Source organism: Lontra canadensis, unplaced genomic scaffold (assembly GCF_010015895.1).
Source record: "Lontra canadensis isolate GAN:19392208 unplaced genomic scaffold, GSC_riverotter_1.0 scaffold42, whole genome shotgun sequence".
NCBI classification, from domain to species: Eukaryota; Metazoa; Chordata; class Mammalia; order Carnivora; family Mustelidae; genus Lontra; species Lontra canadensis.
The window spans coordinates 16112609-16131026 of NW_022631036.1; the positions used below are offsets into that span (position 1 = coordinate 16112609).

Genomic DNA, 18418 nt, shown 5'->3' on the forward strand with positions numbered 1-18418 from the left:
AATGTTAGCGAGAACTGCTGTTAAGAAAGGTATTTTCTCTTCAAGGAGGATGTTTACCCAAAGTATTTTTTCGTCATGAAAGTTCTAATTTGGAGGAAAATACCAAAATACTTTCTATTTTTTTATTCCTCATTTCCCTTCCCATCTTTAAAATAAAAGTTCAGTCTTAATTGGAATCCTTTCCCAACGTGAAACCCAGCGATGGTGCCAGACTTGAAGATGAAGGCTTTACTTTGTTAGCCATGTGTTTACGAAACCCCAGCGCCTTCCCCAGATCTCTCGGCTGATAATCTCAAACATGGAGGATGCTTCTGATTCTGCACAAGGGGTTGCTCCATTAATTAATAATGTAGCTCTCCCAGGCTCTCCGCCGTCTCTTCCTGTATCAGTGACAGGCTGTAAAAGTCATCGAGTAGCCAATAAAAAGGTAGAAGCGAGAAGTGAAAAGCTCCTCCCAGCAGCTCTTCCTCCTTCGGAGCCGAAAGTAGATCAGAAACTTCCCAGGAGCTCCGAGAGGCGGGGAAGTGGCGGTGGGACGCGATCCCCCGCGCGGAGCCAGGCCGTGGCAGCGGGAGCAGCGGCGGCCGGCGGCGCGGCGGGGCCGGCGAGAGGCGACCCCCCGGCAGGACAGGGACTCCCCGCTCTGCCTTTGTAGTTGGAAAGGTGGAGAAGTGGCAGCCGGCGTGCTCGCAGGTGAGGGGCTCCGTGCGGTCGCTCGGGAGCCGGCCGGCGCCGGCGGGGAGTGTAGGCGAGCGGGGGAACAAAGCGGAGCGGCGCCGGGGTCCGCCCGCAGCGAGCTCTCGCGGCGTCGGGCCGGCCGGCTGCGCGCCAAGCACGTTGCGAGCCCGAGGCGGCGGCGGGCTGGGAGCCGGCGCTGGGGGAGGGGGCCGCCGCCGTTCCCGCACCGCCCGCCCGCGGCGGGGCGTGCGGCCCCATTGTGAGCCGGCCGCCGGGCGTGCGGAGGTGGGGCGCGCCGGGAGGGCAGAGGCGGCGGCCCCGCGGGCTCCAGACCCCAAGAGCGGCAGGAGCGACCTCCGCTCCGGCGGCGGCCGCGGGCGCGTCAGTCACACAAAAGGCGGTGGAGCTCCCCCCCGGCGCGCGGACTGGCCCACGCCGCCGCCGAGCGCTCCCCACCTTACCGGCTCTCCTTTCCCTCCAATTCTGATAGGGAAGCGGGGCCGACGCGGGCGGCCGAGGGCGCGGGTGAGCCCGCGGGCGCACGGGAGATGCCGCTGCTACACCGAAAGCCGTTTGTGAGACGGAAGCCGCCCGCGGACCTGCGGCCGGACGAGGAAGTTTTCTACTGTAAAGTCACCAACGAGATCTTCCGCCACTACGAGTAAGGGCCGGGCCAGGCGCGGGGGCGCAAGGGGGTGTGGGGACCCCCTCCCCAGCGTCCTTTTGTCTCTCTCCTTTTCCTCGCCTGGGACTTCTGGCGGGGCGACTTGGAAGTGACGGCTGGCTGCGGGCCCGCGTTTCTCCGTCCCCCCCACCCCGAGCCCGACCCGGGGACGGCGCGGGGTCCCTAGGCGGCGCGGCCGGCCGTGGCGCGCGTGGGGAGAGCGGGCCGGGGCCGAAGGAGCTGGGGTCCTCGCTCGGCCGTGGGGACCGCGTCCAGCCGCGGCTGCCGCGGGGCCGCCGAGCAGCGGAAACTCCCCGCCTCGCCCCTCCCCGCCTCGGCCACACGCGCACTCCGGGGCCAGTTCCGGGATCCCCGCCCGGCGGCCGAGGGGATCCCCGCTCGGGTCAGCGGCACGGGGCCGCCGTCCCCCCGGCCCGGAGAGGGAATCCCCGCCCCCGGGGGCAGGAAACGGCAGGGCTGGGCTGGCCTCCTCGGTGGGGAGAGGAGCCTGACGTCGGAGCTGCCCAGGGGAGGGGAGGAGAGGAAGGGAGGGAGCGGAGCTGAGACTCGGGGAAGGAAGGGGCTCCCCGGCGGGCGGGGGGCGGGGGGCGGGGGGGGGGACCCGGGACGCGAGAGCCTCCCGCGGCGGCCTCTCGTCCCGTGCGGCTAGGCCTCGCAGTGTGCGACGCGAGCTGAGTGCTCTGTCACCACCTCTTCTCGGTGACTAACTCCCGGCCCCGGAGAACTCAGCGTCTCCGCCTCCGGGAGATCTCGGTGAGGAAGAAGTCGGGCTCGGGCGGGGGTGCCGGCGGGGGAGGAGAAGGGGGAGAGAGCGGGGCACTGGGCGCCCTTAGTTATCACTTTCGCGTAGCCCCAAGGGCGGCGGTGGCTGTTGGGGGAGGGGGTTAAGACAAGTTCAACTCCAGCCTCAGCCAGTCTCCTCTTTTTATCCCGCTGCGCATGTGGGCTGCCTGACATGTGCCACTCGCTATTGTTTTGATAAGAATCCCGGACTGCCGCGTGTGTAGTTTCGGCTGCTAAATTTTCAGTGCCTCGCCTGGTGTGTTCCCAGAGATCCCCTTGTCCTGTGACACCGAGCACTGGGGTGTTTTAGAGATCGGTGTTGAAACGGGATCTCCAAGTGAGAACCTGAATTGGTCGATCGGGGAAACAGCCTGATCCTCCCTTTTTCTTGTGCTTTATCGTCTCCGCTCAGAAGGAATCCCTTTGTGGCTTAGAAACCAAATGTTAGAGCAACGAAATAAATTGTGTGTAGGAGCCACTTTTTCTGTGTGGGGGCTTGCTCGAGGGAGGGCTTTAGGCAAAGTCTGCACCTGTCCGAGAAAGGAGCAGTGAGGTTAGAGAAGTCCGTTCCTTTGAGCTTTTAAAGTAAGGCTTCTTTTTCTTCAGCTCCACAGAAAGAGTTACACCTAAACTTGTTATATCTGGAAAAGTTTTCAGCAGACTGTGCTTTTAAATAGGAGTGCACATCTTAACTCTGCTCCTGTACGGACTTGTTTCGTTACTCAAATAGAGTTCACTCTTGTAACTCCTTAAGTGAATTTGGATTAGGTAACTTGACAACGACGACGTCTTTTTTTTTTTTTTAAGTTAAAATCCTTGGTAATACCAAAAATTTTTTATAGCATTTAAGAATGCCAACAAAATAGAAAATGGACTTAACTTTTCCACTTTGATATAAGCAATCTTATCTTTTTGAGAGGCTTTTCTTGCTTTAGAAGGAAACATGATATGGCTGTCCTTTTTGAATTAAATTTTTTTGTATACTTTGGTTCTGGGTGATTTATATAGTAATGGAGAAATCTGAAATATCTGAAATGCCAAAATAGAGGAAGAGATTTTTGGTATTCCAAACCTACTACCTTCCACTAATATTAAGGAACTGTGCCCTTTGTTGTCTTATTAACAGATTTTTTATTTTAATAGCTGGTTTTTGGGTTTTGTTGTTTGTGCTGATGTATTTGGGTTTTTGCAGTTTACAAGCAGTTCAGGAAAGGCATTTGGTTTGGGAGCAAAGATATTTGATCATTTACCCTGAACAAAGCAGAGCTGCTAGTGTTGTGTTCTTAGGTATTAATTTTTGTGACTTTGAATTGGCAAAAATGGAAGAAGACTGACATTTAATTGTGTTAAATTTTGGGTTACTTTCTCTCTCTTAGATGATTACAGAGACATCTTTCCAAAATTGCATTCATAGTGTATGTTATATGGTGATCCTTAGTATTATGGTAATCTGACCCTTAGCACAAGTCTGGAGAAGGAAACCTCTGTTTGCACTCATTCATTAAATCACCAGTTGGTTTATGTAAATTTGTTTGAAGATTACCCTTTAAGTGCATTATATGAATATTTGTCTTTTGTAATGGTGTGAAGACTACTGTGCTCACCCAATTGCTCAGGTTTTGATTTCTTGAATATAACCTTTTCTACCTTAATCTCAAAGAGATTTTCTACACCTTCTTGCCTTGTTCCCTTTGCAACACAGTGCAAAGTAACTCTTCCCTCTGACTCTGGTTAGTAGCCCGTGACCTTTTTGTTAAATAGTTTTCTGTCTTTATCGTGCTTGATATAATAGCCTAACACTTTCTCCTTTGTCCTAGGCATCGATGACCATCTCTCCTTTTTATCTAGTGTAAGATCAGCTATTATTGCAGGGTAATGCAGTACATTTGTTGCCTCAAATTTTCTCTTTCCTAGACCCTGAGTTTTTTGAGAAAGGGACTGTGACCAGGATGGATCCTTAATGATTATACAGTACAAACTCCTTTTTCTGTTTGTTTGAACTACATGCTCTTTAATTGCTAACTCTTGTTTGACCTGCTTTCCTTAAGTAAAGAAGACTCGTTAAAAAATAGCCCTTTAACTGTAGGCAAACACATAAGCTAAAGTAAGTATAGAAGAATAAACTGGACCAATAACTTTGTGTTATACACAAAAATAAACTCAAAATGAATTAAAGACTTGAACAGAGGTCCTGAAACCATAAAACTCTTAAATGGTAAGCTCCTTGGTACAGTTATTGGTGATGTTTTTTAAATCTGACACTAAAAACAAAAGCAAGGAGAACAAATATAAACAAGTGGGGCTGTGTGAAACTAAAAAGCTTCTGCAAACAAGGGAAAACATCAAAATAAAAAGGTGAGCTACTGACTTGGGAGAAAATATTTGCAAATTATACACCCAGTAGGGGCTAATATTCAAGTTATAAAGAACTCATACAACTCAGTAGCAAAAACAAACAAACAAAAAAAAAAACCTGACTAAAACATGAGCAGAAGATCTGAATAGATGTCTTTCTAAAGGATCCATAAAGATGGCTCACAGGTACATGAGAAGATGCTATACAACCTTAATCATCAGGGAAATGCAAATCAGGACTCCAGTGAGATCCCGCCTCACACTTGTTAGAATGGCTTTTATCAAAAAAACTAGCACATTAACAGTTGCTGCCTAGGATGTGGAAAAAAGTGAACTCTTCTGCACTGTGGGTGGAAATGTAAATTGGTGCAGCCACTCTGGAAGACAGTATGGAAGTGCCTCAAAAACTTTAAAAAGATAGAACTACAAATTGATCCCTCAACTCTTCCTGGGTGTTTATCCGAATTTTAAAAACCACTAATTTGAAAATTTATATGCACCCCCATGTTCACTGCAGCATTATGTACAATAACCAAGATATGGAAACACCCTAAGTCTTCATCAGTGGATGAATGGATAAAGAAATTGTGGTATATATACAAAAGCATATTTACTCAGCCATAAAAAAATTGAAATCTTGCCATTTGGGACAACATGGATTGACCTTGTGGTCCTTATGCTAAATGAAGTAAGTCAGACAGAAAGGAAAAGTACCAATGATCTCTCTCATTTGTGGAATCTAGAAAAAAAAAAAAAGTTAAGAAAAATACTAAGCTCACAACCCTTCAACTCTATAGTCAGTGATATTGTAAGAGCAATGTTATACAGATGGTAGCTATACTTATAGTGAATGTAGCATAACGTTTAAGCTTGTCAAATCACTAAGTTGTACGCCTGAAACTAACTTAATGTTGTGTGTCCAACTGTACTTTAAAAAAGATTTTATTCCCCCTCCACCTCCAAAACCACACACACACAAAACTAAGCTCATGGGCAAAGAGAGCAGAATAAAGCATGTACTTTAATCTTTTAGATAAGATAAAAATTTATTCTGTAATTTGGTTAGCTGACAGTTTTGTTTTTATTTATGTTTTTAGGACTGTGGATTGTTAAAAAACGGAGCAGTCGGGTCTGAATAGTAGGAATTCCAGAGTTGTGGGATAAGGAAGGTGATTTGTTGTATTACCAAATGACTTAATTTCCTAAATAAAATAACTTATTTCTTTAGCCATTTAGACCCTTGGAATTGGAATGTTTTTACCATCTCTGAGTGAGTTACACTTCTCATACAAAATGTAGGAACCTCTTCATTACTTATACGCTAGCTTATGTTTCAACCTGGTTTTCTAGTGAAAGGTGTTTAACCTGATTTTCATGGTTCATCAGCTCCTTATTTGTTAATTCAGTCCTTTCAATAGCCCTCTTTTACAGATAAGGAAACTGGATTTGGGTTAAAGAGAGTAAATCTGAGATCAGTGTCAAAAACAACCTGTCTAGCAGTTGGTGACACCAGACGTTTCACTCACATACCTAAGACTCTGGAGGTTATTTTCTTATTTACTACCCACATGGTACATATTATGGAGAATTTTCCCTAGTATTTGTTGAAGCTTGCAGAAATGTACACCAGGAACATAGGGCTCTGCTTTGAATTTAAGCTTGCTACCTAGATCTTTGGGTAGGCACTACTCTGTTGTCTGCCCAGACATTTGGCTTCTTTACTATATCCCCAGTGATTAAGCTCGAGATGTTAAATATACAAGCGAGAATGCCATCAGTTTACAATGGGGAAAAACATCTTTCACAAGACTAGTTCTCATACTGATAATTAGCTATATATGAAGTCTATTATCTGAAGGCCATTTGGTGAGCATGGAATTTTTAAGGAAAATTGGATAATCTTCATAGCTAGTATCTTCAAATTAGGTTTTCAGCTCCTCTTTAGGAATAAGTCTGCTACATGGTCCTGATATTTGGGGCTATGAGTCTTTTTTTCTTAGGTGGTATAGCAGGGATTCCTAAGTGCCTTTCCTTTACTTTTCATCCACTTAGTAGGCTACCATGTTTTGGGTTAATACATTCTTTCTTCAGACAGAACATGTCTTACCAGTTGCTATATAACGAGCCATCCTAAAATTTAGTGGCTCAAAATAATCATCTGTTTTATTTGCTCACTCTTCTGCAGAATGCCAGTGTGGTTTCTCCTGGCCTGTGTGCTCACTCATTTAGCTATGGTCAGCTGGAGGTGAGGCTGAGGCTGTGATAGAGTAAGAGGTAGCCTCAAGTCACACAGCAGGGAGCTCAGCCGGGATGGCTTTTCTTTCTTTATGTGTATGTGGTTTTTTTTTCTACCTTTATTGAAGTGTAATTTACCAATAGATTTGTAAGATATTTAAAGTGTACAATGTGGCATATTAATACCCAGATGGCTTTTCTTACCATGTGGTCTTTCATCCTCAAAAGACTAACATGGGCTTCTTTAGGTGCTGGTCTCAGGGTTCCAAGAGGGTGAGAGCAGAAGTCTCTCAATGTCATTTCTGTATAATGTTGGTCAAAGCCAGTGTCAGGGCTAGCCCAGATTAAAGAGGTGGTAAAATAAACTTTCTCTCTTGTGAGATACAAGTATCAGTCATATTTCTAAGGAGCCTGCCTACCTTCAACTCTCTTTGGAGACAGTCTACCATTGAGCAGCTGGTAAGATTTTATGCTTGGGCCATTCTGATTGGATTTTGGGAGTTCATCAGTAATCTCTCTGCAGTTAATCCCTCTTGCTACCCTTCTACCCGATGCCAAACTTTTTCTTCATAGATGCTCAAGTCTTTCATGAGTTCCTCTGACATTGTTCCGCTATCACACTGGTTATTCTATGTATTTTTCTAGGCTCTCTTTGCAGATATGGTACCTGAACAGTTAGAATTGATAACTATTGAGTGCACATACAGTATGCTGGGTATACATTATTATTATTTAATTTTCATATTAACTATTTATGGTAGATATCCCCATTTTATAGAGGGGAACCAGGTTCGATAAGGTTGTATAATTTATCCAAAGCTTACCACATTCTACAAGTGGTAAGCTGAAATTCAGACACTTTCCTCTCCTTCAGTCATGTGTGTACTTTCTCTGTTTAGATACACATAAAAATAAATGTGGGCTACCAGCGGAGAGTATGTTTGTTTATTACCCTTGACACTATGCTTTGCAGAGTCTGATACTTAAATAATTTGTCCCTCTAGTGAGAATAGAATGCCATAACACAATGGCATAAATCACGTGTGCTATGGAGCCTGTGTAATGGGACCATAGAAAATGGAGCTGATAACTGCTGGGGAATTGAGGAAGCCCTCGAATAAGGAGAGAACATCTGAGTTGGGTCCTGAAAGATGGAGCTATCAAGACACAGAATGGAGAAAAAGAGCATTCTAAGCAGAAAATATGCTAAAAAATACCTTTTAAGCTGAGGAAACTATAGAAAGTCATAGAAGTGTGAATTTGCGGTCTCACTTAAAATTTGCCTTTTTCACATTCATTATTGTTAAGCTAGGACTTTTGTTAAGCTACTATAATGTTTTACTTTTGTTGATATCTATTTAGGGTTTTAGTCTCTAGATTTAAAAAATCTTTATTGCTATCCTCCACCTCAGTGTCATCTGCAGATTTTAGGAGCCTGCCTTATATGTCATTATCTAAGTCTGAGGCAGCACTGAGTAAAGTGCAAAGTAGTAGGTCATTTAATGTTTTTTAAAACTAAACATATTTTTAATTAATCTGACTTTCCTTCTGCCCATTTATGAATAAATGTAATAATCATCTAGCTGATTTTTCTCTAAATAACATAAGGCATGTTAAGTCTGCCATGCCCAAGATCTCCTAATCTCCTGCTTTGTAATGCTCTCAGTGGTAGATATTATTAGAACACTGTATGCTGTTTTATAGCAACTACTACTTTTCTAAGTTTATAAAATACTTTTCCATCTCTTGGTATTATATGCCGCTTAAGGTCAGAAATTATGTTAGTTTTTAACCTGTGGCTGCATTTCTCAGTTATACTAAATATGTTACAGACAGAGGAGTTTGTTTATATCCTTTAGATCTTTTGTGCAGTATTGTGCTGAGTCTTTCTTAAGTTTAATTGATAAAGTTTGGCCCTTAAGGAGAATACGCTTTGCATTTATCTTTTCTAAATTATATTTAGCTTCTGGTTTTTATTCACTTCATTCTTTTTGTTTATCTGTTTTGGTTTTGGTTTGGTTTTTTTTAGTTCCAAGTTTTTATTGAAATTCCAGATAGTTAACATGAATATTAGTTTCAAGTGTAGAGTTTAGTGATTCATCACTTAGGTACAACACCCAGTGCTCAGCCCAAGTGCCCTCCTTAATACTCATCACCCATATAACCCAGCCCCCTCCCCAACTCCCTTCCAGCAACCTCTCAGTTTGTTCTCTATAGTTAAGAGTTAGTTTTATGGTTTGCTTATCTTTTTTTAACCCCTATGTTCATTTGTTTTGTTTCTTAAATTCCACGTGTGAGTGAAATCATGGTATTTGTCTTTCTCTGATTTATTTTGCCTACCACAGTATTCTCTAGTTCCATCCACATTGTTGCAAATGGCAAGATTTCATTCGTTTTTATGACTCGTATTCCATTGTGTGTGTGTGTGTGTGTGTGTATAAATAAAACATCTTCTTTAGCCATTCATCAGTTCCATGATTTGGCTATTATTGATAAGGCTGCTATAAACACCAGTCATGTATTCCTTCAAATCAGTATTTTTTTATCCTTTGGGTAAATACCTAGTAGTGCAATGATCATAGGGTAGCTTTTAAGGAATCTCCATACTGTTCTCTAAAGTGGCTTTACCAGTTTGCCTTCCCACTAACAATGCAAGAGGGTTCCTCTTTCTTACGTACTTGCTAACATCTGTTGTTTCCTGTGTTGTGAATTTTAGCCATTCTATATGTTACATCATTCTTAATCTTATTCCACTAGATTTTTAAGTTTTCCAAATGACTCTGTAAGTTAACAGTATGTTGCCCTTTGTCCCTTAGTTTGTTCACCAGAGTGTTGGTTGACTTTTTATTAATTAAAGGTGTGTTCTTGCTGGCAGTCAAGCTGATAACTCAGAAATAATTTTTTTTCCTTAAGAAATAATGATAAAGAGAAGAAGTCCTCAAATTTTTTCTTTAAGGGCCAGATAAAATCAAATTTTAGACTTTGTAGGCAATGGTGTCTACTGCGACTGCTCAACTCCACAGGACATAGTGAGAAAGCAATTACAGACAATACCTAAAGGAACGGGTGCGGTTATGTTCCAATAAAACTACAAAAACAGGTGGAAGGCTAGATTTGGCCTCCAGGCCAGGAGTATACTCATCTCTGGTAAAGAAGATGGTTGAAGGGGACGCCTGGGTGGCTCAGTTGGTTGGATGACTGCCTTTGGCTCAGGTCATGATCCCGGAGTTTCCGGATCAAGTCCCGCATGGGGCTCCCAGCTCCATGGGGAATCTGCTTCTCCCTCTGACCTTCTCCTTGCTCATGCTCTCTCTCATTGTCTCTTTCTCAAATAAGTAAATAAAATCTTTAAAAAAAAAAAAAAAAAAAGAAGGGCGCCTGGGTGGCTCAGTGGGTTAAGCCGCTGCCTTCCCTCAGGTCATGATCTCAGGTGACTGGGATCGAGTCCCGCATCAGGCTCTCTGCTCAGCAGGGAGTCTGCTTCCATCTCTCTTTCTCTCTCTCTGCCTGCCTCTCCGTCTACTTGTGATCTCTCTCTGTCAAATAAATAAATAAAATCTTTAAAAAAAAAAAAAAAGAAGATGGTTGAAGGAATGTAGTAATAAATCGGACACATAATTATATTAGCCTAAACATATTCATACAAAACAGTATTTTGTTTTTTAAGAATTTTGTTCATACTAGCAAAATGTGCTTCTTATAAAAGTTTCATGATCTTAAATTCTTATAACAGAGAAATTGAGGAGGCACGGTTACCTAACCCCCTAGAGTTATTATTAGAAGAATCCTGTATATTTCAATGTGTACGGCAAATGGATGAAGAGCAGAGTACAGAAGTGTGAGAAAGGGAAGGTATAAAATGTTAGCGATAGTACCATGCTGGAAGGAGGTAATGAATCAGGAGAATTGGGCCTTTTTTTTTTTTTTTTTTTTTTGCTTGCTTGCTTGCTTGCTTGCTTGCTTTAAAAAGGCCATGGTGATAGTGTCTGTGTCTGCCTCCTCCTGAGGGTAGATCTTTGTACACAGCAGGGCTATAATATAACAACTTTGCAGAGCAGATACACACAAGGGAAACACAGTACAAACACTTTGCAAGAGGAGGTGGGAACCTGGGTGTAAAAGGAGAGCCATATGTACAGCAATGGTTACTGACTATCCTATTTTTCTGCCTAGTAACACATGTTTAGGGGAGGTTTGTGGCACTTGTGCCATTGATTTTTGGTATTTTGAACAACATCAACACATCTAAGTTGTGTTTATTGCAACTCAGTATAAAGTCTGTCTCCCTGACATGGCGTGAAGTACCCTAGGTGACCAAATACCAAATAACTTTTTTTTTTTTAAAGATTTTATTTATTTATTTGACAGAGAGATCACAAGTAGATGGAGAGGCAGGCAGAGAGAGAGAGGGAAGCAGGCTCCTTGCTGAGCAGAGAGCCCGATGCGGGACTCAATCCCAGGACCCTGAGATCATGACCTGAGCCGAAGGCAGCAGCTTAACCCACTGAGCCACCCAGGCGCCCCCAAATAACTTTGATTAGCGCTGTCAGGAGCCATTACTTGGCCCAGGGGTTTTTAAGAACTCAAAATATGACTAATCAGAATTAAGATGGGCAATAAAAGTAAGATACATACTGGAATTTGAATACTTAGTACCCCCCCCCAAATAATTTAAAATATTTACATATCGAAGCATTTAAAATTGATCACATATTGAAATAAAGCATTTGGGAATGTACTGGATTAAATCAAATGTAAAAGTAATATATAAAATTAGTGTTTCTCTTTAAAAATTTTTTTAATGCAGCCACTGGAAAATTTAAAATTATATGTGTGGCTAGCATTCTATGTTTGCTAGCACTGGTTTAGAGACTAGTTAATGTTAGATACCTACATTTGAAATATATTTTTCTTAAACAGTATTATAGTTTAAACTATCAGAAGTAGACCTCACATACATCATGTGCTGGTTATGTGTTGGCTTGTTAAGCTAAGTCTTACAGTTATGTTTGTTCCAATAATAAAAAATTTAAAACTTTAATAACACTTTCTAAGTGAACTGCAGTTTTAGGCAGTAAAACTTAAGACTTCTTTCAAGATCATCCATTTATTTTATTCTGCACCATTGATAACCACTTACTGGGTATATCTGTTTTCAATCTCTGACATACATAAATTTTCTTGTTTATGAGAACCATATTGCATTCATCTTTTCTCTGTCTGGTATTCCTTTCTTCAACCCTACTTTTCCTTTATAACCTAACCACGTCCTCCAAAAGACTGTTCTAATACTTCTTGACCATTTTTTCCTGTCTCTCCTCCGTCCCTTCCTCTCACCTCTCAAGGATATCTACTTATCTTTTAGGTATCTTTTAATCACCTTGTAGTTTTAATTTTAATGATATACATCCATTATCACCTCTACTAAAAGGTACATACTTCAAAGGATCTTCATTGTACTGAATTAGATTCATGTAACTTGATGAAAGCATCAACCTCTTTAGATCTCATATATATATATATTAGGTTATGATTAGTTTCTCTTTTTTTCCATAGATTTCATTTTCATTGTTGTTCTTTCTACAGACAAATATACAAATGAAACTATGTTAAAGTACATCAAAGTATAGAGGAAGGAAAGATATTTACCGATACCTTACCACTTAGAGGCAACCATAATTACCTTTTTTGTGTATGTCTAACATTTTCTAAAATTTGTTGATTGTAAAAACAATACAAGTACATGCTCATTATACAAATTGAAGCAACATTAGACATACTTAGGATAACAAATTTTCCTTTTCCTTCTTTCGCAGTCCTTCCCTTTCTCCATAGGGAACATCTGTCTATAGTATTTGTATAAGTACACATTTTTTGGTTCTAATTAGTGAATATGGGATTGTATATTCAGTGATTTGAGTTTTTTTCTACTTAGTGTGCCCTAGAAATCTTTCCATATTATGGATTTCTTGCTTTTTAAAACTGACTGGATAGAATTTTGAAAAGAAAGAAATGTTCATGTTAAGAAATTCCAACAGTGCAGAAAAGCACTCAGTAGAATGGTCCCCAGGCCCATCCCTACTCTGTAGCTGTTGGCCTTGATTTTTGTATAACATTCTAGATATCTTTTCATGCTTCTTGAGCTTTCTTTTTCTGCCTTCCTTTTTCTTTCTTTCAAGTGGGACCATATTATATATATTGTTTTAGTAAGCTTTTACTTCCAAAAATACAGGAGGAAATCAAACTGGAAAGTTTTTTTTTCTTTTTTCCCCCTGTGAGCATGTTATTTAAGAACTCTCTTCATACTGTTTTAATGATTATGATTTTTCATTATATGAAATACTGTAATTTACTTAAATTTTCTCATCATGATATGCTTAGATTTGCCAGTTTTTCTCTATTATGTTAGAGCTTCTTAAAGTTCATAGTTAAGTGCTTAAATTGTCCCTAGTGTTTTGGCTGCTTTGGAACAAAAAGCTTTAAAATTAGAAGAAAAAAGAAAGGTTGAGTTTATTTTCAGTTTCACTCCTAATTTCAAAAGTGATGGAAATCAAAGTCCAATTTTAGCTGAATGTACCTTTAAATTGCAAAATATAAATGTCCAGTTTAAATATACTTTTTGTTAGCTTTGTATTAATGCGTAAGTTGACCAATTAGTAAGCCCTTCCTTATTCTATGATTCTATGTAAAATTTTGCAGTGAAGCCACAATCCTTTATCAGCTTTTAATGTAAAATTTGTGAAATGATAGGTAATGAATGGATTTTTGTTTTTGTTTTTTAATCAGTGACTTTTTTGAACGAACCATTCTGTGCAACAGCCTTGTGTGGAGTTGTGCTGTGACGGGTAGACCTGGACTGACCTATCAGGAAGCACTTGAGTCAGAAAAAAAAGCAAGACAGAATCTTCAGAGTTTTCCAGAACCACTAATTATTCCAGTTTTATACTTGACCAACCTTACCCATCGTTCACGCTTACATGAAATTTGTGATGATATTTTTGCATATGTCAAGGATCGATATTTTGTTGAAGAAACCGTGGAAGTCATTAGGAACAATGGTGCAAGGTAAAGTACTTCTAATTTTTTCTTTTGTTACACATACATTCACGTTACTCACAATTCAAAGTACACAAAAAGGTGAACTGAGGAAGGCTTCCCTTCTCTATTTCCATTGTTCTCTTACCCTCCCCACAGATAGCCCTAATAATGTTAGTATATTTTTCCAAAGCTTATGTCTATACAGACCACCAGAAACATGTATACACATAGGTATTTGTGTATATATGTGAACGTGCACACACACACAATCTCCTGTCCCTTTTAATGCTTGATACCCTTCTCTTTTAAAATATCTTGAACATTAGTCCATTGCTTTATGAACCGCCTTTCTTCTCTTTTTTGTTTATTGTATAGTAAGTTCCATTGTATGGATTGCCTCTTTATTTCCAAGTTAGAAAAAAAAAACCTTAAAGATACCTATTTTGTCATTATTATGCTACCTGATAGTTTAAATATGCATGTATTTCTTACTTGGTTTTAGTAGTTCCTCTGATAGTACAAGGACTGGCTTTTATATACTCCACTGAGTTCTCTCTTACCCGCTCTTCAAGAAAAAATGAATTTTTCATATGCAAAAATTTTTTAAATGACATTATCTATGGCATTAAGTTAAAAATTATTATTGCTTTCCTCAAGTCTTAAGCATTTGTGATTGGCTAATACTTACCATAATATTTTCTTATTTGCATTAAAACTTTTTATAGCCTCTTGGAATCATGTAATATGTAGTGTCGTGTGTCTCATTTCTTTCACTGACTGTAATGTTTCAAAGTTTATCCATATTTTAGCATGTATCAAGATTTTATTTCTTTTTATTGATAAATTCTACTTTATGGATCTGTCAACATTCTGTGACAGACATTTAGGTTGTTCCCACTTTTTGGCTATTATAAATAATGCTGTAACAGGCAATCATGTACAAGTTTTTGTGTGAACATATGTTTTCGGTTCTGTTGGGTATATACCTAGAGGTAGAATTGCTAAGTCATATGGTAACACCATGTTTAGCGTTTGAAGAACCTCCAGACTTCCAGAGCAACTGCATCATTTTACATTCCCACTGCGGTGGATGAGAGTTGCAGTTCCTCCACATCCTCATCAAGTGCTGACTATGGACAATTTGCTGTCCATCTTTTTTACTTTGCCATCCTTGTGGCTATGGAATGGTATATTGTGGTCATTTTCATTTGCATTTCCCTAATGACTATATCAAGTCAAGCATCCTTTCATGTGCTTATTGATCATTTACGTATCTTCTTTGGAGAAATGTTTGTTCTGGTCCTTTGCCCATTTTTAAATTGGGTTATTTATCGTTTTTATTACTGAGTTGTAAGAGTCCTTTGTGTTGTTTGGGTACAATCCCTTATATGATTTGCAGCTATTTGCTTCCATTCCATGAGTTGTCCTTTCGCTTTCTTGATGGTACCATTTGCAATACCATCTCCCTTTGCTTTTAGTTTTTGTTTCTACTTACTAATAGCGTATACCTTTTGTTTCGATCTCTGGTAGTACTTACCAGTGGTCCTAAAGACTGCTTTATCACCAGAATTAGTTTTATTGGAAAGAGCATGCTAAATTACAGAGAAATGGGGTGGATGCCATTCTTAGGGTGAATTAGTCAGTATAGGTACTCTGTCTGGATCCTCTCACCTCAGTACTTTTTTTTTCACTGTCTCATTTACCTTTAGGTATTCCTCCCCTCTTTCTTGTTGCATTTTATAAGTATAGATTAGGGGCTTGCCTCCTTACCAAGACTTTCTGTTTTGAAATAAGCGATCAGCCAACAGATTGTTCTAGAAGATCCTTTGTCATTGCTATGGCAGAATAGGAAAGACAAAACCTGACTACTTGAAGAAACCGTTCAGCTCTTTATCCTCCCCATCCTGATTACCTCCTAGCTTGCCTGTCAGTTGTGCAGACATTTGTTCTCTGCTACTTCCTTAGAACCTACTGGAGAAGTGAGAGAATCAGTGGTCTATGTAAAGAGCACTAAACTAGGATTATATTGCATTATGTTATGTTATGTTACATTACATTATATCAGCAGATACAACCTCATTGTTTCCATTTACAGATGAGGAAACAGATCCAAAGAATTTTGGTAATGTTTATCATCTATTACTGATCTCCTGCTATTCACTTGCACTGTTCTAGACACTGGAGATATAGCCGTGAACAAAAGGAAGTCATGGAGCTCCCATTTTAGTCTTATAAATAGTAAGTGGTAGGATTTAAACTCAGGTAGAGCTGACTTACAAAATCATTTCTTACACTGTATCATTGTCTCCTTAGTTTCAGATTCTGCCATTTATTTGCTCTGAGCAAGTAAATTCAAATTCTTTAAGCTTTAGTCTTTTTTCATCTGTTAAATGGACCCCTGCCTTACAGGTTTGACACACAGGATGAAATGAGACAATGAAGGCAAATTTTTTTAAGCTGTATTCTATAATATTGCATTTGATACAGGTGCCTGTTAGTATCTGAATGTGTGTAGTGAGGCCATGCAGTTTGACGGATTGCTTTTGTTTTTTGAGAGATCTCAGTAGTAAAGTGACTACAATAACTGCTTGGGCCACTGTAACTAAGAGTCAAATTTCTCTATTGTAGCTATGAAAGGAAACCCCACAGTTAACAATTTCACTAAGAAAGACATAATTGTTTATTTTTGAAGATGGTCATCCCACTTTTGTACATGGTCTAAAAAATGCTGCATTAGCAGGGGTTTTTTGTTTTGTTTTGTTTTGTTTTTTAAAGATTTTATTTATTTATTTGACAGAGAGAATGAGGGAGCACAAGTAGGAGAAAGAGGTAGCCCAGTGCAGGGCTCGATCCCAGGACTCTGGGATCTTGACCTGAGCCAAGGGCAGATAACCTAATCATTTGAGCCACCCAGGCGCCCTCCTGCACAAACAATTTTAAGGCATCTAAGTTTCAGTAACTTTATCTTCTTTTTAACATCATTGTTTAGTGAAAGGTTGGGAGTATGGTGACCTAGAACTCAGTGCTCACATGATAAACCCATCTGCACTCCCTGCTCAGCCCACCCTCAACCCAGGCCTGGAACTGGAGAATAAAATCAGGAAAAAGAAGGTGGGAATCACACATCAAATACACATTTGGGATTGTTGAGTTCTCTCTCAGTTGAAGGATGGGGCTGGAATTTGACAGAATCTGAAAAACTGAATCAGAATATAATTGTGTATTTGGTAATTTTTTAAAATTAAAATGGGCTTTGGGCAGCTTGTTTTCAGACATTTTATAGGCACAGTCAAGATATTCTTGGAGTTCAGAGGAGATTTGAAGCAACAGATATGAAGAGGTACCTCTAAAAAAGTAGGTATACTGACAGCAAGAAGTGGCACCTGATAGGAAAGAAGGAGATGGAATAACCATTAACTACTGTTGATGGTTAAGTATACTGGCTTGGCTTAGTATATAATTTGGTAGCATTAGAGGACATTGCAGAATTAAAAGTATCGTAGCATTTATTGAACCTTTCCTGTATTCTAGGCACTATGTTACATGCTTTCATTTTAATTCTCATGATATTTATTGGGAACTCAGAATTTTCCAAAAGTTGTTCCTTGGTATTACTGAAACGTTGAAAACTTAATGTCCACACAAAGACCTGCAGATGAATGTGTATAGCAGCTTTATTACTAACTTCCAAAATTTGGAAGCAACCAAAATGTCCTTTACTAGGTGAATGGATGAATAAGCTGGTACATCCAGGCAATGGAATATTATTCAGGTTTAAAAAGAAATGAGCTATCAAGCCATGAAAAGACATAAGGAACCTTAAGTGAGTATTACTGTGTGATAGAAGCCAATCTGAAAAGGGTACATATGTATGGTTCCAACTATAAAAGGCAAAACTATGGAGACAGTAAAAAGATCAGTGGTTGCCAGTAGTCGAGGTAGAGTTGGGGAGATGTAAGTAGGTGGAGCACAGAAGGTGTTTAGGGCAGTGAAAATACTGTGTATACTATAGTGATAGATACATGTCATTATACATTTGTCCAAACCCATAGTGGAACACACCAGGAGTGAACTGTCACATAAGCTATAGACTTCGAGTGATGATGATGTCTCGGTGTGGACTCATGAGTTGTAACAAATCACCTCTGGTGGGGGGCTCTTGATGAGAGGCTGTGAATGTGGGGCAGCAAGAGGTATACAGGAAGTCTCTAGATCTTCCTCTTAGTTTTGCTATGAATCTTAAAACTGCTCTAAAAAACCAAAGTCTTTGCATTAACAATAAAATTATGTGCTGTGTTTATTAAGACTAAAGTTTATAGTTTTTTAAAATCTGGTTTTTTCTGTAAAGGTTCATATATATCAAAGAAAATTATGAAAATTGAAGGCCTAGAGTGCATTTCCCAAATGCTCATTTCAGAGATAACCATTGTCAAGAAATTAGTGCATTAAAAAAATATAAAATATTGTTCTTTTTTCTATACTATGCTAGATTTAAAAAAAATAGCGAGCAGCTTTTTCACTTAATAATGTTTGGGTGTCTTCTTATATCAAAATACATAGACGGGCATTTCTAATTGGTTTTGCATAAATTGATTAAAATATTGGTTCCTAAAAAGCTTCCTTGCTTTTCCTGAGGCTGGAGAA

At 40.1% G+C, this 18418-nt stretch overlaps 1 protein-coding gene across 2 annotated transcripts in view; it reads left to right on the plus strand.

Moving 5' to 3' along the window:
* The first annotated feature begins 584 nt into the window (after positions 1–584).
* The window catches only part of BAZ1A (bromodomain adjacent to zinc finger domain 1A), a 96914-nt gene continuing 79080 nt past the window's right edge, over positions 585–18418 (plus strand). The window contains exons 1-3 of one of the 2 annotated variants that reach the window (XM_032871293.1): positions 585–693; positions 1169–1339; positions 13523–13801. In XM_032871293.1, coding sequence (XP_032727184.1) covers positions 1227–1339; positions 13523–13801 — 392 coding nt within the window. In that variant the 5' untranslated portion in view covers positions 585–693; positions 1169–1226. Of the gene's footprint in view, positions 694–1168; positions 1340–13522; positions 13802–18418 lie in introns of those variants that run through there. The other variant, XM_032871292.1, reaches the window with a different exon arrangement.